The sequence below is a fragment of the Hirundo rustica genome, chromosome 11 (genome assembly GCF_015227805.2).
Source record: "Hirundo rustica isolate bHirRus1 chromosome 11, bHirRus1.pri.v3, whole genome shotgun sequence".
Classification (NCBI taxonomy): Eukaryota; Metazoa; Chordata; class Aves; order Passeriformes; family Hirundinidae; genus Hirundo; species Hirundo rustica.
The window spans coordinates 17952344-17975378 of NC_053460.1; the positions used below are offsets into that span (position 1 = coordinate 17952344).

General features: G+C 42.0%; 1 protein-coding gene across 1 annotated transcript in view; it reads right to left on the reverse strand.

The window, feature by feature from the left end:
* Positions 1-656: 656 nt before the first annotated feature.
* The window catches only part of CEP89 (centrosomal protein 89), a 43464-nt gene continuing 21085 nt past the window's right edge, over positions 657-23035 (reverse strand). Inside the window, exons 18-19 of the mRNA XM_058422108.1 lie at positions 18094-18263; positions 657-1911 (exon numbers count right to left, since the gene is read on the reverse strand). Of these exons, the coding sequence (XP_058278091.1) occupies positions 1686-1911; positions 18094-18263 (396 nt within the window). The 3' untranslated portion in view covers positions 657-1685. The remainder of the gene's footprint in view (positions 1912-18093; positions 18264-23035) is intronic.

Here is a 23035-nt window from a genome sequence, read left to right on the forward strand (position 1 = left end):
GAGGTAGGGGACAGGACTTGGTTTAGTGAAAGACCACCCCCATGACAATTTCACATATTAATGAAGTTCTTTAAGACTGTGCTTAAAACTAGTTTCTGGTTGTTAAGTTGAGGCATAGTCCTAAAATAATCATGTTGAAAAAGCCAAGAGAATGAAAGAATTTGAATGTGTAGCTCTTGTTAAATCTCCGGGCAGAGACCAGAACATAGTGAGCTGTTAGAGAGTAGTTAATCAGCGTCTTAAAGACTCTGGCATGCTGAAGCTGTATCTTGATGAGCTGGTAAAGCTGTTGACCTAGTTTTATTCCTATTAAAGGGAAGTAATTGAAAGACATCCCAAAACCTCGTGTGCACATATATGACTTGACTAATCAGGGTAGTATCTGAGTGCACTGACATTCTGACAGTGCTTTGAAAGCCTGCAGATTTTTAATCTTTGCACTGTACTGCAGAACCTGGCTTTGAAAGCTATACATCTGCCTGTCCCTGAAAATCATGGTGTGATAGAAGTGCTGTCCCCACCCTCTCCTGAATAAAGCCATTCTGCTGAGTCATGGCCTTACCTTGAAGGAAAATGCTGCAAGAACCTTTCTAGACACAAACATTATGTATTTATTTTATTTATTCATTTTATTTCATTTCAAAGCAAACAAAATTCTTCATTATTTCTAATACTAGGCAACTATGATAGTTGCATGTTTTTTGTATTGTTACAGTTTTCTGGTACCATTTACATTTTGTTATGAAAATGAAGCAAGACCGAAAAGCTGATGATGCAAGTTACGTGTAAATCCAAAGGTCACATACTGCTACAAAGTTGATGTGCAATACTGTGAAAAATCAACAAATCTGAAAGCTATGAGAAAGACAAGTCAATAATCTAAATGCATATACAATAAGCATTGCTTTAGAGAATACTTCAGGTGGCTTTTGAAGCCACTGAATCTGGAGCAGGATGAACAAAACAATCTGGAGGAGATCTGCATCCTGTGCTGGCAGCTTGTCCCCTTGGCTCCTACCAATAAATGGTAGGAGCTTTCCAACACCTACAGGGATCCTGTAAATCTGCACCATGGACAGTTGTGAATTCAGGTACCAGTAGCTGTCATGAGGATGTTTCAGCCTTGTCTGCTCCACAGTCAAAATCTTCTCTGTCCTTGAGATGACAAGATTTTTGGCACACGACCTAGTTAGTGTAGAGACATCCTTCACCTTAGGAAGTTAAGATGCTTCCTCATGAGAAAAAGTACAAGCCACACTTTTTTTTCAGCTTGGATCATACACCATCTCTGTTTTAGGAAGAATTTACTGAAACTTGTCCTTTTAATTGTAACAAGAACTGTCTTGCTGTTCACTTGTTTTGTGGCAATGGTGTGTGTCTGTGCTAAACACCAAGCTTACTATCTTGCTTATCCTATTAACTAGCTACTTGTCTTTACACGTTAAATTAAAGCTTTTTGTCATTTTGTCTTAAGAAGGAATAGCCTTTTCTTCAAATAGCAAAGTAATATTTTAGGCTAGATTTACATTATTCACAGTACAAGTAAAGAATATGCTGTTGTCATTTTGATGACCTTAAAAATACGGTAATATTGAAGACAGTAAACATTCCATTACACCTTGTGTTGCTAAGAAAGTCAAATTCAGGCACCAAGTACTCTTTCTTGGATGAGATGCAGATTCTTATCACTGATGTTCTTGCTGAATTTCATTTTCAGTAGGGGATGAAGTTTTCACATCACAATAGCTAAAATCACGTCCATAAACAAGGTCCTTCTGAGAGTGTGGTTCACCAACTGTGACAGCACTCTGCATGTTGTTCTTCCTCAGGGATTTATGTAAGACTTCTCTCATTCTCCTGTTTTCTTTGGCTGTGGATTCCCACATGATTTCAAGATCCTCTTCAGTTTTCCTAGGAAAAAAATGAAGAGAAATCCTAACTTTAACAATGTTTCAGCAGCGCAGAATTACAGTACGTGGATAAGCAAATTAGAAATGGCCTGTATTTAGGTGCTTGAAATTATTTGATGGAAGTCCGTTCCTATTTTGCTTTTGAAAAAGCTGATAGGGAGCTTTAATAGCTGATTAATAGCTGTTAATGTAATTAAACAGCTGATTAAATATAATGCCAAATTACCTGTCACAGTGCCCTTCACGCCTGACAGGCGCTGGCCACAGGCTAGCTCAGCCTTGCACTGCGGCTACGAGTGTGAGGTCGGGGTTGCAGGCTGGACAAGCAACCTCCTCCCTGCGGGGCCTTGGTTCCACACATCAGTGACAGGACTCATTGGTATCGCGACCGTGGCACCGGATAAAGGACCGACTCTCTCGAGCAGGGTTAAAGAAGATTTATTGAAGGGGAGTCCAACCGGGAGCTCCGCCTCCGTCCACAGCTGCCCACAGAGAGCCCCGAAGAGAGCTGTGCATGATCTTTTAACTGGGGGAGGATCAAGGGGGTGGCGAAAATGGGTCAGCCAATCAGGGAATATGAGGGTGTAACCAGGGGTGTTAACTTCTGAACAACAAACAAATCACAAGAGGAGGGAGGGGGATTTCCCGGGTCCCAGCCTATCACTCGACGCCCTCCCTGGATCTTTCCAGAAGCCAGGGAAGGGCCCCGATGTGACAGACAGGGCGCCCAAGAGGAGAGAGAGGGGACTGACAGGGACAGGTGGAGGAGAGGGATGATTGACATATAACTGACAGTTACATAACAAACACATGGGAAAGGAACCATTACAAAAACCGAGGGGTACAGTGGAACAACCCAATACCAATTACAATATAAAATACTTAAATAAATCTAACAAAACACGCACCGCCACAATTACCCATGTGAAATTGCCCATTATTGGACTCACGTAACAAGTTGGATTAAGTCTGCACACAGAACAGTGCATGTGAGACCCAAACACTGTGACCACCACTCTTCACTGACTCAGGCTCCCTCGTGAGCACAGCTCGGCTTCCCACGTAACACTGCCCCTTCTGCCCAGAGCACTGTGCTCTCCACTCCGAGGCCCACAGGATCTGATCAGTGCTCAGCTAATGCATCTTTGTGGGAGCCAAATAAAACTGGTAAAAACTTAGAAAGTAGACAAAGCCCAAGAGCTTGGGTTTCCTTTGATTCCTAGTGTATGTCAAAACACAAAATAATAAGGAAATGAAGATCAATTGACATGGAAAGCATAGCTGTTGCATGGAAAACGAACATACACATTTTAGTACTATAGACTACTAGAGTTCCCTTGAGGGCACTGCCTGAAGCACTGAATAGAGCAAGCCACAAATTGTCCCCAATACCAGGCTCTAAAAATGACAAAAAAATCAATGCAGAACATAAATGCTGAGACTAAATGCTACAGTCTGCATTGGGGGCAAAAGGTGTACACTAGAAAATATAGAATCAGTACTTCTTACAGAATCCTTTGTGGTCGATAACACTGAGAATAAAGTGATGAAAAGTGGCCCAGACATAGTACCAGCCCAATTTGTTTCACCTTATGATTGGATAGATAGATGGAAGATTAAAAAATCCTTATGGAGAAGGACTTACTATTATTCTTGTACATACTGCTTGGAATGAACTTCTCTGGTGGAGGAAGATCAGTAGCCAGTGAGAATGGAATTAAAGCAAAAGGTGGCAGGTGAAAGCAGTACTATTAGCAGTTGGCGAATAGTTCAAGACTCTGCCCAAGAATGTGAGCACCACAGTTAATGTGCTGGACCTTTCCATTTCTGCCAAGTCACTAAAAAGCCATGAAGAAGCAATCTCCCATTTTTAAAACACCAAAACTGTAGATGACTTTGTTCTCACAAAGTATACTTCTCTTTGAAATGGGATAAGATTGTCTAATACTGCCAGTGCTCAGAATATGCTTCAAAATGCTTTACACAATGACATTTACCATTAGCCTCAGCCTACATTTGGGGGAGATGTGAGGCATATACATCTCAGGACTGAACTCCCCCAACTGGCAGTCCTGTTTCACTCATTGGTCGACCTCTGTACTACGACCTTGGAACATTTTCAGCATCTTGTTTTTATGGGATACTTGTGTATGTTGAAAGGGACACAGCCCTGTTCTCTGTTGTCCCTTGTCTCCAATAGGAGTCCTCAGGCACTGTGCACGGCCCTCTTATGTTTGACAACTAATACAGGAGAGCTAAATCTGGTTTATGATTATTGTAGTACAGATCATTACCCAGGGTTTATTTCATCCGCTAATTTCTGAAATTGAGACTTCTTTGGGCTTTTTAGGCTTGTTTCATTGTTAATGCTTGCATGAGCCTGAGGCGTAGATTATTTGAAGATTATGAAACTAAAGTTCAGAAAGTCCTGAATTATACTTTCATACTGTCAGTATGCCTGACAAATAGGATTGCCATTTTCAGTAGGTATGTTCAGTTTAATGGCAACTAAATTGATTTTAGGAAAAAAAAATTCAAAGAGGTTAGTTTAAAAGTGTCCTCATTGTTAAAATTACTTCAGTAGCAAGAAAACAGATGACTTTAGAGATTCATCAGAACTCTTCTTGGAGGACTAATTTTTAAACAGAGCTGAGAGATGCAGAGCCAGAGAGTGCTGACTTGGCTCTGGGATGAGCAGTCAGAGCACACTGCTGTCAAGAAAGGGCAGTGCAGCTGCCCCTGCTGCAAAGAGAGCACACTGCAGTCGCAGGTAATGCTTTTCAGTGTGGCACAACTGTGCCAGTGTGGCTTCACAATTCAGTTGTTTTTCGGGTGAGCATCTGAGAAGAAGCGGTGGCATTCCAAGTGTAGCTACACAAGGGGATTTTGTTTGAAAATCTTGACCTGATTGAAATTTAAAAATGCATTCAGCAGAATGGGTTGGGGAGAGGGTGTCCTCTTGCTAGTCACAACCTCCCTTCCCTTCAGGAATTTGGATTACAGAGCAGCTTGGTTATTACAGCTGCTGATGCTCTGTACATTTTTCTCAACACCACAATTTCTTTGCCTCTACAGCTGGTTTGCCTCCTAAGACACAAGTCTTTGCCACTTGGCATTTAAAACTAGATACATGCTCAGTTTAGATACGTATCTAAATATTTCATCTACATTTCCAGATGTCTTTAGACAAAAGGCAATTAATTATTTCTTATAAATGTAGGCTATTATTAATTAAATAAGAAAAAATAAAACTTTCATTCCACCCCTAACCGAGACAAAATGTACGATTTTGTAACTTGTTGAGAGTAAGCAAAATGCCAGTGCCCCACTGATGTTTGAAGATGTGATAAATGTGCTAAAGTTAATTCGTGTTATCAAATTATACAAGGTAAATGTTGAACTGTATAAAGTATGAATGTTAGAAATGTGTTCAAATGTACATAAAGTAAAGGTAAAATGTAGAAACTAAAAATTAGAAATTTCCTGGCTTGGGAAGCACAGGAGGGACACGAGGAAAGTATGATTGGAATTACCAGAGAGGGGGCCTTGAAACTATTGCTGCCGGGAATCCCTGAAAGGAAACAAAGAACCACGGAAGAAGAAGATACAAGTCCGGAGACCAAGATAATCACTTCAGATGGATATCTCTACTCGTCTCCGCTGAAATTAACATATACACGACACACCCGGGCCCGATCATCAACAGCATTGTTCCACCCTACCGGTCTATTCAGACCTCCGATACCAGGACTTGAATAATTAATGAAGACGCCTCGGAGAGGATAACGTCAGAATTTCGGACTTCACTCCGCGATCTTGTGTATAAAAAGGGACAGCCGGAGACCAGAAATTGTGAACTTGGGGGGGATACCAGGCTGACAGAGCTTGTTATCCGTGTTCACCCGGCACCGATCCCGGGCTCGGCGCTGTCCTTTTAAATTGTGGCTTTCCGAGACTGATATTTTGTCTCAAAATAAAATTCTAAATTTTGATACTTTGAATTTGGTCGATCTTATTTATAACAATTCTGGTGACCCCGACGTGATTGGAGTGATACCGGGACCCCCGAGGGACCCCCGTCTCTGACCAGGAGGCGCACTGCTGAATTCAGCGGCCTGGCAGAACTGGGGTATCCGGGAGGAACCGATCAACCACACGACGAACAAAACAGCGAAAGCCACATTTAAAAGGGAGATAGGCGAGGTCAGAGCTCTCGGGGAACTCGGGGAGGTTTTTCTTTGGAAGCAGAACCTCCGGAGCCGCGGTGAAGAAATCTACTCATAAAAATCTACGTGCACGAAGAATCCACGCAGGAAAAGGATCGTAAGTATTGCGTGGTTGAGTGGGGAGTGACCGAGCGTGTGAGTGAGACGTGATTTTATCACGAAGCGAGTGGGACCCCAAAATCGCAGTTCCATAGTCCCGCGAGGGGCGTGGTCGGTTGCGGGGGAAGCGAAAGTTTCGGGGGTAAAACGCACCTCACACGTTAAGCCCTGAAAACTCGGAAAGTTTTCGGAAAAGGGGGGTCGGTCACAGGAAGGCTGGGAGGGAAGGTTACGTCCTTACAAGAGTTCCGGGGACTGGTAAACCTTCCAGCCTTGGACCAGGGACGGTCCGGGAAGGAAGTAAGGAGAAGAGAGCTCGCATACACCAGAGGAAACCCGGGGGGGGAGCGATCACCCACAAAGGGCTAGTATCTGGTAAACTCACACCATGGGACAGACAAAAAGCAAAGCTAGCAAAAGGAATCTTAGGAAACCAAAGCGGGGAACCGGTAAAGGAATCCCTGAAATCCCAGTTGAGAGCCCGCTGGGATGGATGTTAGAACATTGGGAAGAATGCCCCATAAGGGAGGGAAAATCCAAGAAACGGATGGTGCATTTTTGCATAGAAGTATGGGGTGGGGTAGAAATACGGGATCACGTAATTTGGCCCGTGTTTGGAACATTTGAAGAATGGATATGTAAGGCACTGGTACGTTATGTCGGAGAAAAGGGAACTGTGGAAGAACGGGAATATGCGGGGGTCTGGGGTAGAATTGATGCAAAATTACTACCCATAAGGATAAAGGACCCTGCCGATGTTTCCGGGGATAAGTGGGAGCCTTTAGACAACTTGCCTCCACCTTACATAGTACCCTCACCCCCTCCCCTCCCTGAGCAGAACAATCCACAGAACCCGGGGAGATTGGGACCCCCTCTGGGACGGAGGATTCCTATATCCCCGTCTCTCCCCTCTGCCCCTCCGTTGGAGTCACAAACAGTGGCCCCGGTCCCACCGGTCGGGCTCCCTCCCCCGCTAGAACCTGTACAAGCCACTCAGTCACTGGGAAGAGGTACACAAAGTACAGACACCCCTGCACCAGCCCGAGATGACCTGTTGCCTGATCTAGATCTGGCGGCTTTCTTTAATTCTCCTGAAAACACACAGCAGGGTTGGGCAGAAGCAAAACACTCACCTCCCGCTAGGAGAACTAGGAGACAACTAAAGAGGATGAATGAGACGGAGAGTGAAGGGGAGGGTGAAAGAGCAAATCTTTTCCCCTTAAGGGAAATTCCCACTGCTCCAGGAATTATCGGGTACGTAAACGTCCCGATTAATACCAGTGATGTGAGAGCCTTTAAGAAGGAGATGGGAAAACTTATGGATGACCCTTTAGGGGTCTCCGAAAGACTAGATGAATTCTTAGGAACTAGCATCTATTCGTATGAAGATCTCACAGCTATTCTCAGATCTTTGTTCAATACGGAGGAAAGGGAAATGATCAGACAAGCGGGGATACGGGAATGGGAACGGAGGAACCCTCAGAGCACTCCTGGAGATCAGAAATGGCCAAGCCAAGATCCCCGATGGAATGCTCAAACTGAGGAGGGTAGGAGAAGCATGATTGATATGAGGAACATCATCATACAGGGAATTAGGGAGGCCGTGCCCCGGGGACAAAATCTGAGCAAGGTCTTTGGGGAATGTCAAGGGAAAGATGAGACTCCCACAGAATGGTTGGAAAGGTTGAGAAAAAGCCTCCAGATATACTCTGGGACAGACCCTGATTCTCCCGTGGGGGAGGTACTTTTAAAAACCCAGTTTGTAGCAAAATCATGGGAGGACATCAGGAAAAAGCTGGAAAAGATTGAGGGGTGGCAGGAGAAGGGATTGCAGGAATTACTGCGGGAAGCCCAGAAAGTCTACATGAGAAGGGACGAGGAAAAACAGAAAATACAGGCTAGGGTGTTAGTAGCTGCAGTAAGGGAAGCCCAGAAACAGGAACGCCCACAAGCTCCGGAGAAACCCTTAAGGAAAGCACCTCCGAGGGGAGCCACACGCCCGCAAAAGGGGACTTCAGGAAAATGGATGGAAGGAATGGAATGTTTCTATTGTAAAAAGAAGGGACATATGAAAAAAGATTGTCCAAAGAAGATGAGAGATGAGAAGATGTTCCGGGAGGACTAGGGAAGTCAGGGGCTCTATCTTTTGGGGTCCATAACATCAGGAGAGCCCTTGATAACATTGAAAATAGGACCCCAGGGAACAAAAATGGATTTTTTGGTAGATTCAGGGGCTGAGAAAAGTACATTCAAGCAGCTGCCCCCGGGATGCCGAGTAAGTAAAGATTCTATGGTAGTTATAGGAGCTAAAGGGGAGCCATTCAAGGTACCTATAGTTAAGAATGTGGAAATAGAATCAGAGAATAAAATTTGTTTGGGAGATATGTTGCTAGTAGAAGAGGCTGATTACAACCTGCTGGGTAGGGATTTGATGGTTGCACTGGGGATCAACCTCATCATAAGGAATTCACAGATTACGGTTAGTATATATAAACTAACCTGTGAAGATGAGGACAAAATTAATCCCAAGGTATGGCACACAGGGAAGGAAGCGGGGAAATTGGCTATGGAACCTATATCAATTGAGATTGAAAAGCCTGAGGATCCCATAAGGATCAGGCAGTACCCAATCCCTCTAGAAGGGAGACGGGGGCTGAAACCTATAATAGAGGATTTGATCAAAAAGGGCATATTGGAGCCGTGTATGTCCAGACACAATACCCCAATACTGGCTGTTAAAAAGGGAGATGGGAATTATAGGTTAGTGCAAGATTTAAGAGCCATAAATGAAAGAACAAGAACTCGGTTCCCTGTAGTGGCTAACCCCTACACCCTTCTGAATAGGATCTCCCCGAGAGATACTTGGTACAGTGTGATAGACCTAAAGGATGCATTTTGGACCTGCCCTTTAGCTGAAGGCAGCAGGGATTTTTTTGCATTCCAATGGGAGGATCCAGACACTAACCGGAAACAACAGTTAAGGTGGGCCTCACTTCCCCAAGGATTTGTAGACTCCCCAAATTTATTTGGACAAGCATTGGAAAAGTTGCTAAGTCAGTTCTCCCCTAGGAAAGGGACCAAGATCTTACAATATGTAGATGATCTATTGGTGGCTGGTGAAACAGAGGAAAGTGTAAGAGAATGCACTATTGATTTGTTAAACTTTTTAGGGGAAAAGGGATTAAAGGTAGCAAAACAAAAGTTACAGTTCACAGAATCTGGGGTGAAATACTTAGGGCATTGGTTAGTAAAAGGGAAAAAGAAATTGGACCCTGCAAGGGTAGCTGGAATCATAGAACTGCCCCCCCCTAAAACCAAAAGACAAGTACGTCAGCTATTGGGGTTGTTAGGTTATTGTAGGCAGTGGATAGAAGGATATAGTGAAAAAGCAAAATTTTTGTATGAAAAATTAACTGCAGAGAGGATAAAATGGACAGAACAGGGTGATAAGGAATTAGAGCAATTAAAGAGTGCTTTGGTGACTGCCCCAGTATTGAACCTCCCCGATATCAATAAGAAATTCCAGTTATTTGTGAATGTAGAAAACCACACAGCACATGGGGTATTGACACAAGAATGGGCTGGGGATAGGAAGCCTGTAGGTTACCTTTCAAAATTGTTGGACCCTGTAAGCAGGGGGTGGCCTACATGTTTACAGGCGATAGTAGCAGTTGCCTTATTGATAGAAGAAGCCAAAAAGATTACTTTTGGGGCTCCCATCACAGTCTATACTCCACATAATGTGAGAACAATTTTACAACAAAAAGCTGAAAAATGGCTCACAGATGCCAGATTGTTGAAGTATGAGGCCATTCTCCTTCATGCTCCAGAATTAGAATTAAGGACAACACAAGCAAGTAATCCTGCTGGGTTCCTGTTTGGGGAAGCTTCATCAGAGCCTATACACAACTGTATAGACCTAGTAGAATTACAAACAAAAATTAGGGAAGATCTGGAGGACGAGGAGCTCGAAGAAGGGGAAAAATGGTTTGTAGATGGGTCAGCCAGGGTTATAGAAGGGAAAAGAAAATCAGGATATGCAATTATAGATGGGAAAACCGGGGAAGTGATAAAGTCAGGCCCCTTGGGCACTTCATGGTCAGCTCAGGCATGTGAATTGTATGCTGTGTTGCAAGCACTCAAAGGACTTAAAGGAAAAATAGGGACTATTTTCACTGACTCAAAGTATGCATTTGGGGTAGTGCATACCTTTGGGAAAATCTGGGAGGAAAGAGGACTGGTGAACACTAGAGGAAAAGGGTTAATACATGAGGATCTAATAAGGCAAATTCTCAAGGCAGTAAGGGAACCAAAAGCTATTGCAGTGGTATATGTAAAGAGTCACCAGGCTGGACTACAGTTCAGAATACGTGGGAATAATTTGGCTGATCAGGAAGCCAGGAAAGCAGCTCTCCTAACCCTGGATACCCTGGAAAGCAGGACAGAAAATTTTGGAGAAGGTTCTCCTCATCCCACAGAAAAGGAGATTGAGGATTTCAAGAAAATGGGGGGAAATTTAATAGATGGGAAATGGAAATTGACTGACGGTCGAGAATTGATCCCAAAGGCTTATGCAAGGATCATATTAAAAAGATTGCATGCACAAACTCATTGGGGAACTCAAGCTTTAGCAGAACAATTTTTGAAATTTTTTGGATGTAAGGGTATCTTCGAGTTAGCCAAGCAGGAGGTTCAGAGTTGCTTGGTCTGCCAGAAAATTAATAAATCAAAGGTCAAACACAATGCATTAGGGGGACGTCCTTTAGCATATCGCCCCTTTGGGAGAATACAAGTGGATTTTACAGAGTTACCAAAAATAGGTAGATATAGATATCTGCTAGTGATAGTAGACCAATTAACACATTGGGTGGAGGCATTCCCTAGCCCTAGGGCTACAGCTCAAACAGTAGCACGGAGATTATTGGAGGAAGTAATTCCCAGATATGGAATCCCTGATTCCATTGATTCAGATCAGGGAACCCATTTTACATCTAAGGTCATAAAAAGCTTAGCAGAAGCTCTGGGAATCAGATGGGAATATCATACCCCATGGCATCCTCAGAGCTCAGGTCAAGTAGAGAGAATGAATCAAACTCTGAAGGCACAATTGTCAAAACTTATGCTAGAAACTAGGATGACTTGGATAAAATGCCTCCCTCTAGCCCTCCTAAACATCAGAACACAACCTCATTCCGGTTCGGGATTATCTCCATTCGAGATGTTGTACGGAATGCCTTATGAGCATGGAATGCCAGTTGGACATCCCCGGGTGGAGGATTGTCAGATCCAGTCTTATATCGTTGTGATTAACAAAAATTTGCAGGAACTCCGGAAGCGTGGGTTAATAGCACAAAGCACCCCGCTGGGGTTTGCTATCCACAAGATCCAGCCGGGTGATCGAGTATTGATCAGAGCGTGGAAAGAAGCACCGCTGTCATCGCATTGGGAGGGACCTTTCCTCGTCCTCCTCACAACAGATACTGCCGTGAGAACAGCAGAGAAAGGCTGGACCCATTGCTCCCGAGTGAAAAAGGTGGAACAACACAGCAGCTCTCCGCAGTGGAAAATCACCTCTGCACCTGGGGATTTAAAGCTGAGAATTCACCGAGACACCCAATGACCAGCGCTTATCGGATAAGTTGCACTCAGGCAGGATGTCCCTGCTATCCTTTTGTTCATTTTAAGTGCGGGTATTGTGAACAAGTTTGGGTAACTCATTGTGTCCGGGGAGCTAGACCTTGGAATTTGTGTGTACCTTGTTACGAGGAGGAGGTCAGGCTTACCAATCTATTCCTATACGTTGCCACAGAATCGGGATTGTTCGAATTGGATTCTCCTGAGTGGTTCCACTATTACACTAAAGGGTTAAGGGGAGGATTGAATAAAAGGGCGGATCCACTCGTAATTGAGTGCAGGAGAACGTTGAAAGTACCCTGTAGAGGAGATCAAATAAGGAGAACGAGGTGGGAGCAGTACAAGAGGCGATATGCTCAGAGAAGCACCGGCAGGGACCCGGAAGAATATCCCTGCTGCCAAGAAGATGGATTACCCCGCCGCTGGTGGCAACCCAACGGGCGAAGGGTGGAGCAGAGGGATAGGCCTATGGGTAACCCTGGTGATCCTGAGTCAAGCCATGTGCCCCACGAATGGCCTCCACGAACCCCAAGAGGGGATGGGGATGGAAACTAATCTCCCCACGGTCCCTCCAAACCTTACCCGGAACAGAGTTTTGGAATCCAGGGTACGAGTAGACTGGTTTACACCAAAAAGGGGGGAGAATCGTCAGTGGAATGAAGGGGTTAAATTGAACAAATCCAATCACCCGATGGCAACGGCTAGGAAAAGGAGGGAGGTAAGCAGTCTTCCTTTGATCACAACATGCAAAGAATGTAACAAAACTGTGTGGATTGGAGGGAAAAAGGAGAGTACCTTTGTGGGATATCTCCAAGTTAACCCTTTATGTTATGATAAGAGGAAACTGAAAATGTGTGCCTTGAACGGGAAAACATATTGGGTGGGACAAAATGAGAAATTGCAAACAGCTGCTTTAGCGAATGGACCTATATTACTCGATATGTTGGGGGAGAACGATGAAAGGGTTTGTTTAAGAATGGATAAAGTTTTTTGCTTTTCCAAGGACGAGGAAGGGTTAGACCCTGAGAACAAGATACAAAAGGTAGCCCTGGAATTTAAACGACAAGAATTGGCAGCTAAGAAAAAGAGAATGGAGCAGGAAAGAATGAGGACATTAAGTGAACAATATGATCAATTGGAAAAACAGTCTAATGATTGGAGTCTGGCTACTTCCAGCAAAAATCTTTTCCTGGATTTGGTACAGGAGATTGCTACCGAGTTAGGGCTAACTAATTGTTGGATCTGCGGAGGATTAAAATCCGCCGAAAGATGGCCATGGAAAGGTGAGAGTTTAACTCCTGAGCAGTTGCTAAAATGGGATAATAAAATCTTAAACACTTTAACCCGGCCAGGAGGGTGGACACTGGATGAACGAGTAATAGGGACAATCTGTATTAGTAGGGAAGGGAATGTGTACAGTGATGTAGTGGGATACACCCCTTGTCTATCCACTCTGGCTGTAAATTCCAACAACAGATCCAAAATGTGGCAACCAGAAACCCCAAATGGGTACTGGGGAAAAGAGAAGCAAGGAAAGTGTAATTGGATAGAGGAAATTGAACTCTGTTGGCATGAACTCACTAACGCTAACCCATATTACTCCTTAACTGAACTGGTGGAATTTTGGGACAAACCGGAAAATATAGACATTAAATGGAAAGCTCCCAGCGGGATTTATTGGATCTGTGGGAAAAGAGCATACAGTGAATTGCCCCGGAAATGGAAAGGGTCCTGTACCCTAGGTATGATTAGACCCTCTTTCTTTACACTCCCCAGAACTGGTAGCAATTTACTAGGGGCCCCTTTGTATGAAACCCTCAGCAGGAGAAAGCGAGAGGTAAAGAAAGGACTCCCACAAGTGGGAGGGAATCAGAAATGGGGAGAGGAAGAATGGCCTGCAGAGCGCATCATAGAATACTATGGTCCAGCCACCTGGGCACAGGATGGAAGTTGGGGTTACAGGACCCCAGTATACTTATTGAACCGGCTAATCAGGTTACAGGCTGTAGTAGAAATAGTGTCTAACCACACCTCAGACGCCCTGGAATTGTTAGCCAAACAACACTCACAGATGAGAGCTTTCGTATACCAAAATCGAATAGCTCTGGACTATTTACTAGCAGAGGAAGGGGGTGTGTGCGGGAAATTTAATGATTCAGAATGCTGTATCGAAATAAATGACTATGGAGAAACTATTAGAGATTTGGCTGCAGAAATTAAAAAAGTGGCGCACGTCCCAGTGCAGAAATGGAATTCGATCCTAAAAGCATCATGGTGGGATCAAATATTTGGAACAGGAGATTGGTGGAAGAAGGTGGGGTTCTTTATCCTGTGCTCAGTGGCTGGGTTAGTGTTCTTGCCTTGTTTAATACCTTGCTTAATAAGACTAATTCACACTGTGGTCCAGGGAATGCAAATAGCAGCCCTTCCTATGGATCCGGAATTAGCTTCAGGAGGATTAGCCAAAGGAAAAGCCACCTCAAAAATTATGAATTTAACCGAGGAAAGAAGTACTGCGGCTCAGGTGTTAGAAAAATTTGAAGCCCAGATACAGGAAGGAAACATAGAGAGAACATATTGGAACAAAACGACAGGGGAAAGGTTAACAGAATAATGGTTAAGAGGCTTTTTTATCTTGACAGAGAAAAAAGACTATAACCAGAACACGAATTAAATTGGTGAATTTGGAAGAGGGGGGATTGTGATAAATGTGCTAAAGTTAATTCGTGTTATCAAATTATACAAGGTAAATGTTGAACTGTATAAAGTATGAATGTTAGAAATGTGTTCAAATGTACATAAAGTAAAGGTAAAATGTAGAAACTAAAAATTAGAAATTTCCTGGCTTGGGAAGCACAGGAGGGACACGAGGAAAGTATGATTGGAATTACCAGAGAGGGGGCCTTGAAACTATTGCTGCCGGGAATCCCTGAAAGGAAACAAAGAACCACGGAAGAAGAAGATACAAGTCCGGAGACCAAGATAATCACTTCAGATGGATATCTCTACTCGTCTCCGCTGAAATTAACATATACACGACACACCCGGGCCCGATCATCAACAGCATTGTTCCACCCTACCGGTCTATTCAGACCTCCGATACCAGGACTTGAATAATTAATGAAGACGCCTCGGAGAGGATAACGTCAGAATTTCGGACTTCACTCCGCGATCTTGTGTATAAAAAGGGACAGCCGGAGACCAGAAATTGTGAACTTGGGGGGGATACCAGGCTGACAGAGCTTGTTATCCGTGTTCACCCGGCACCGATCCCGGGCTCGGCGCTGTCCTTTTAAATTGTGGCTTTCCGAGACTGATATTTTGTCTCAAAATAAAATTCTAAATTTTGATACTTTGAATTTGGTCGATCTTATTTATAACAGAAGATGAAAAAATTACTAGAAGTAGGTTCTGAAAGCAGATTCTTCTTAAAAAAATACAGTCATCTGCCCTCATTGAACTAAATCCATTCAACCTTAATCTCAGAATCTTATTTGGGCTGGCTCAAGAATTCATTTTCATCTGTCCTGTAACAGTTTATTTAAATGTTCCTTGTCACAAAGATCAACAGTTTTTATTATGGTTATAATTTTGTATGTCACCTCACAGGTAAGACAGCAACTCCCACTTGCCTAGGCACAACTGCAAAGCTTTTCTGCTCCTGACCCTTTTCCAAAGACAGTTTATTGCACTTTCAAACCTACGTTCTGCATCCAAAGCACAGCAGCTGCTGTAACTACCTTGAGGTACTGCTCCTCTGAAGTCTTTACGAAATATAACTCTGACCTAGAAAACTCATGAAGTTAAGCGTCCTGTCAAACAAGACTGGAAACATTTATGAACCTGTTTTTTTACCCTAGGACCACATCACGAACTTTGTTTATATCTCAGACCTCTTCCTTAAGGAAAGGTATGTGATATTGATATCTCTCCAGGTTATTCAGTGACCAACAAAGATGTCATTATCAGCTACCTGAAGAACAAAATACTGTTGCTTTAGGTGAAAGGTTGCTGTGAATTTGCAATATTGTCTAGCAAAGCTGTAATTACTAAGAAGGTTCTACAGAGCAGCTTCCTGGAAGGGTAATTTGCATATCTTTAAAAGCTTTTACTTATCAGCTGTAATTACTGAGAAGGCTCTACAGAGCACCTTCCAGGAAGGGTAATCTGCATATCTTTAAAAGCTTTTATTTATCAAAAGTACAACTATAACTATATGTGTTTCTTTTTGAAAACCAAGTAGAAAAATTTTCATCCCTTGGAGGCAATGGGTAAAAAAGTGGAACTCCAGATTTTTGTAATGAGGTGAAAGAATGCAGGAGGGGAGAAAACTTCAAAGGCAGGTCATCTCTTATGTTTGATGAAAGCCCATACTAGTTTGGATGTAGACTTGTTAAAAACAGAATGAGAGAAGCAGCACAAGAATACATCTCTTTGTCATTACTTTTGACCATGCTGGGACTGCCTCTGGGCACACAGGGGCTGTGCAATGTGCTGTGAACTGCCACCACTCAGGTGTGCTGTGCCCCTGTTCCGATTAATAAGGTGGGGCTGCTTGTGCCTGTGCAGGGTCTCACTGAAAGAACAGTGCTTTTTCCAGATCTGAAGTGGACTTTTCCTTTGCTTTACAAGAAAACTTAGCAGCAACAATAGGTACAGTATGCTTTTATGATAAAGAATTTCATGGTGGTAGCTAAGTCAGACTTGCCCCAGTTTCCTGATGCCTTAAGTTTTAGCTTTCATGTTTTTCAGATTCTGTGCTGCTTAGGTGTAGTTCTGAGCCTCATATTAAATGTTAGTCAGCTCTCTTCACAGAACAGGGAGACAAAACAAATCCTTTTCCTGCTGGACACCAGGGACAACTTTCAGGCCCAAAGGCACAAAAAACGGTGGGCTAGAGGGAGGAACAAGAAGGATGGGACCTCACAATCTGAAGCTGTAATTGGACAATTAACCCCCAATCATACAGTTAAATGGACTGCAATGGTGTAGTTCCAGGTGTAGATCTTGTTTCTTAAAAGGTAGCTGCAAATATTAATTGTGTTTACTGAAGAAAAAATGAGGAAGCATCTTAACTTCCTAAGGTGAAGGATGTCCCCAAACATCCGGGAAACAAAGAAAATTAAGCAGACTGAAAAAGTAAAAGTGATTTAGTATACTATAAGGAAAGTGTAATTAATTAATTAGTTTACATATCATTTTGAATGATCCATATTATGGGACTTCAAACCATGCTTTATCCCATGTTGAAAAAAAACCCCTCTTTATTTAATTGCATATGCATGAGCCTAGAGATATGAAAGTAATTTAATTAGTTAAAAATCCTAAATTACTATTTCCAGAGAAATGTGGATCAGTTCAATCAGGTTTTTTATGCAAATTTCAGAGATTAATGCAATGTTCATTGTACCACTCTGCTACTTACACCTGTTTAATTGAACTGTATAAAGTAACTGAGAGGGACTATGCTGAAAAAATGTAGATGATACCAAGCCCTGTTTGTCTATTGTCCATTAAAATGTATTTAAGTCTATTATTTCACAATAAGTGACGACTTGAGAAATGACTGCTTATTGCTTTTCTTCAGTTGTAAACAGTTTTTCTTTTATACTGATAATATGAATGTGCTATGAAGCTTTCCACTATCAGAGGGGAAAAATACCTTTAAAGGACTCTATTTAAAGGATATTTCAATGCTGCAGTCATAATCTTCTATAAATCTGTTAAATTCTCTTCTCTTTATTTTGTACATAACCAATCTAAGTCACTTACGAATAGATCAGTAAGACAGATTCAAAAGAAAACAGATCTTTGGTGTATTCATCAGATTCCCTTCATTTCCTACTACTCTGAAAACTGTTGAGGGGTGTGACTGGAAAGTGCTCAGCCTTTAGCAGAAGGTGCTATTAAAATAAATTAACATATATCTTGATGTAGATTTCAAATTATCAAAGATGCGCTCAGATTGAAATCCTTCTCAGATCGATATCCTTAGTTAGTCTTAAGAACAGCAGTAGCCATTACAGAATAAATTCCTCCTTCAAAAGATCTTTCTGGGAGCTGGGAATCATGAGTAGGGTTTCAAGATTTTCAGAGGTAAAATGAGTGAGGAAAGCAACTGAGAACATAGCACAGGAGACTGTGCTGGTGGCTGTGTGCAGGTGTTTTCCTTGTCCCTTTACCTGTCAGACCTGCTTGGATTCTCCTGGCTGTGCCTCACTCACCTCTTTTGCTCCAGCATTTCACTGAGGGTTTCCTGTTTGTCTTGCAGCAGACGCTGCAGGTACTTCTTTTCTTGCTCATACTGAGCAGTTTTCCTTTCAAATTCTTTCTCCTGCTCAATCATCTTGAGACTGATATCTCCAAGCTTCCCAGATGCTTTCTTTATATATACCTGTAAGGGTTAAAGTTAATAGGAAAGAGTGGGATTCCAAGAGAAATAAGGACAAGTCATTACCAAAGAAAAGAGAGATACTGATTTTCAGTTGAATTTTTACACCAATGCTGCCTTGCTCAGTTATGTCAGGTAGGTTGGATTACAGGATATTTTTAACCTATTTGTTATTTTGAAGGTATTACATTTCATTTTGTTCTGCATATGAAACTAGTGTGTACAATGAATACCATAGTGTATGTTTGTTTTATAGTGAACACAATTATCTGCAAAAAAGGTTTGTTTTCCAAGATACAAAGCTGCATTTTATAGCATGTTGCTTACCACTTGCTGAACAGTCATACTTATCAGTACATACCATGAAAAAGTGTTTCTGTTTTGTTAGTTGTTTAATCTTAGTATTAAGAGGAAGAAAAGAATAGCTTTGCTTGCTGCCTCACATAACAGTCCACTTGTTCACTGAAGCACAAGTGATTTTGTGATTAATGGCTATAAGAACAAAATAATAACTAATGACTGGTCTCATCCCAAAAATAAGAAATTATTTTTGTACAAAGTAACTTTGCTTTCTGAAGTAACATCCCCATTAAATTGCATAACCACACAAGAAACTGAAAACTGGTTTGTTTATTGTTACACATTTCTAGATGCTGCTGCTCTTGACAATAACGAAATCAAATATTAACTTACTTTCTCATGATTACAAATAGAATGCTAAAACTGTTAATTTTTGTCTGCAGATTGTGATGTTTCCTACAGGCTACAGAGCAGAGTTTTGGGATGGAAACATCTCCTTTAACAAAACTGTAAACTAAATTTAGTGAAGCTTTGAAAATACCGTTATTTATGTCTTGCTAAGATAAAGGTTTATCTCAGGCGCTAATCACTAAGGTTTTATCTTCATCTGAATCAGTGGAGGAAAACCTGAGTTTGCCTTTTGGAGGAATTTTAAAAAAGGCATTTTTAGATGTGCTGTATATAAGGCTATATAATCCTTTCCACAAAGTGTTTCCTTTTCAGCTCTTGCAAAACGTGTCATTGTGAAGTTTAATTTTCTAGAGGTAACAGAATAGTAATAGATAATACTTACCTAGGATATTATTAATTCAATATTTAAGGCTGACTTACATAGGGTTTTTATCCAAACTTTTCCCTGACAGTTCTAATAGAAGAATAAGAAGCCTGCAAGTTAACCAGTAACATCACTCAACTTTTTAGATTCCCAGGGAAGTCTTCAAAATGCAGAGTAATGTTATGGAAGGCTAAAAGTAAACAAGTTCCTTCTGAACAGAAGCCAGGTCAGAGCCAGCCTAGAGGAAGTGCAGAGTACAGGGAAACAGCTGAACCTCCCCCTCTGTCAGTAAAAGCTCCAGCACTTACCAGGTCCAGCCCAGGTGTGGGACCTGAAATGCCTTCTGTAGGTCAGAAGCCCGTAATTATTTCAAAGAACAAGAGAAAACTTCCTCTCTCAGTTTTATCACGGAGAAGGCTGGTGAACTGTAGCATTGGTGAAACCTTGTTTTCCATCACGTGGTCACTGAGCATCCAGCTATAGGGTGGTCTGCGTTTTAAGCCAAGGTTTGTGTTTTAAGCTGCACTCTGCCTGAGATGCTTCTGGCTCCTCCATTCCCCACAGCTGCCTCTGTTGGCTCTGCATTCCTGCTCTACCTTTGCCAGCTGAAGCTCAGTCCCATGTGGAGAATGGGAGCAAAATCAGAGGGCAAAAATGCACCTTTTTCTTATGGCCATATGATTGTAGTCTGAAGCTAGATATGAGGGATACATTGTTCTGATCTTGCCTCTATGGCTGGATTATAATTAAGTCTGCGTAAAATGCAGCCTGGGCAGGCTGGGACACACTGACAGAGGCAGCTGCTGGCACTTACAGAGCCTTCACAGCAGGCTACTACCTTTGAATTGTTCAAGATAACCTATTAATGTTCTCTGAAGTGAAGCAGGTAGCAGCAAACAGACCAGTGGAGATGACAGTTTTCAGGATGAGGATGTTAACACATAGCTGGAAGTCAAAATATTTTCCTCTAGAGCTGAATAAGGTACAGGTCATGGCATCCCCTGTACATAGGAGGCAGGATGAGGAACGATCATGGATGTAGTGCTGGTACTGAAGAGGACAAAATTAACTCCCATCTGAAGTTGTTTCAGGAAGGGATCCTCTTCATTACTGTAGTTCTGTTACACCTTGTGTATTTAATCACTAGCTGAAAGTTGGAGGATTCTGAATAAAGAGCCAACAAAACATTATTTCTACAAACATAGGCCGCTGGGTATGATATATGTAATGACCTCATCATTCGTTGAACAGCTTTGTTGAATAGTTTTGTTGAACAAAGCTATCTTCTGTCAATTGTGTTGTTTTTCTTCCATCCTTTAGCAGTAAAATTAGTATTGTACCTTCCAAAAGATTATCTGAAGAAAACTGTCCCACTTCTCTATAAAAAGTGTCGTAAATCTGATCCTCACAGAATAGCCCTGTTATGTGAGGACTGATGGAATTTTTACTGTGTGCTACTGAACACTGCCGATTTTCTCCCACGGTACCTAAAATCTTCTGAAATACTTTAATTAAGATCACTGACAATTACCCTCAGGGCTGTGTAAAAAAATCATATAAGGGGTTTGGGGGAGGAAATTCCTTTTTAGTAGTAGATGGTAACAGTGCTTGTACCTGTAACCTTCCCAGTACAACTGGACTGTGACAGCAGAAAAGGGGCTGCCTATTTATTCAGAAGGTTTAGTGAAAGTCTTGTCAGACAGTATTGTGCTTCTAATAGGAAATAAAATACTTCCTCTATTCTCAGTGAAAAAGACGTGAGCAAACTGTAGAAACTTTTTAATTCAAAGCCAAAAATGTCAATGTTAATTGTCTGAGAAAAAGTTAATTTGTAGTATTATGTGCTAGAGTAAATAAGCTTCCTTATTTGCATATTGATATTGGCACAGAGATGAACAGTAAATAGTTGGGAAAGCAATCAAAAAGGGAAAGTATTTATACTGGAGATTCTTCAGAACTGTATGTCCAAAGGTATGAGAGAACTGTCAGTACATGACCTTTGACAAAAAATAATCTAGCATTAAACAGAACTTTTGAGACTTAAGATCAAACCAACACAAGACAAGGAAATTGAAATATCTGTTACTTAAGCCTTGCTTTACTCATGAACACCATGAGCAGGAAACACTTTGCAAACTAATGCAATATCGTGCAACAAATTTAAAATTGGAATTATCATTAAAATTAATAGCTTACTAGAGAAATCACTTTATACAGGTATTTCCTTACTCTTACATTATTCTAGTCTTTAATGTATTTTTATTTTATTCTATTTTTTTAACCTATGTATCTATAATCTACTTTTATCTTACCTTTTTCTATCCAAAAGAGGGGTATAATGAAGTATTCTATTCTCATACAGTACAGAACTTGCATAAATACAGGAGAAGCCTTGAGTTTACTTCAATCTTCCCCCATTTTTTTGAAGCTGTAGGCTGAACTTGTAAAGTTTTTAAAATATCTATAAACCAGGAAGGCTGGAAACTTCTAAGGAAAGTGGGATTTTCCATGGATAGGAAAATCCTTCCAGCTGAGGAAGGATAGGGCAAAGCAAAATCCATTTTCTGAGCAACACAGCAAGTAACTTAGTCTTATGAATTTTATGAAAAAGAGCGCTGCTACAATAGTAAGAGAGATGAGTAACTCAAATACTGGCCTCATAAGCACCACAGCAACTTCCAGAAAGTATTTGCTTTTGTTACATTTCAGAATCATCCTAAGAAGTTCAAAAGACTTAACAAACTTTTAAAAGGTACTACAATGTGCTAATGCTAAATGTTTACTTGTAATTCCACTGCTTCTGGCAGAGATTTTCTAGTCTGCTCTTCTTCCTCAAACTCTGCTAGGAAAGATTCTTATTAAACCCGATAAATGAAGTTTCTTCTGCCTCAAGGAGACACAAGTAGATCTCAGATGTGGTTTGGGAAAAAAAAATCCATTAAAATTACACAGATTTAGTGATCTGCCATTGTGTGCAATCTCTTATTTCAGAAATGGCATTTTGGCAGCAACCAAATCCAATTTCTCTAGTTTTCAATATACAACTGAAGGGTTGTTTAAAACCAAAGAAAGCTAAACAAACAAAAAAACCCCCTACCAATAATCCAAACACACACACCCAATTCCATTCCTGTCAGGAACTGTAATTATACAAAATTTTGCTGTAGGAAACATGACGTTTTAGCTTGGTGTTGTGATAAATTTGAGGCTTTAACCTCACATCACTTCGGCAGCTAGTAACTAATGTGAATTTTTCCGCACAGAAGGCAGTTCCAGTTCCTCCCTGCTGGAGCTGCGGCAGGGAGCACTGCAATCCCTCCTGGCAAAGGCAGGGCTATTGCCAAAGCAGCTCCCAGGGAACCCCCACATGCAGCTCCCTGGGCTGTCAAACAGACCTGCCCGAGGAGAACCCCCTCGGGAGCCCGGAGAGAACAAAAGAGAACTCCACCTGTCCGGTCCTTGTTTTTAAAGGGACCCAGGCACCCCCTCCTTTCCCTGAACCAGGGTAAAACACGCAGGTTCTGCTGTCTCCTTCCAGCCCCAGGCCATAAAGAGACAGTAAAGCAGACTGCAGCTGACTGATGACATGGAGGAAATATGCATACAGGATTTTTTTGGGTCACCTAGGACAGCAGGGTCGACACCATGCTGTCATTCTGGCTAGTCTCCTAGGAGGACCTCGGCTCCTGGGTTTGTGACA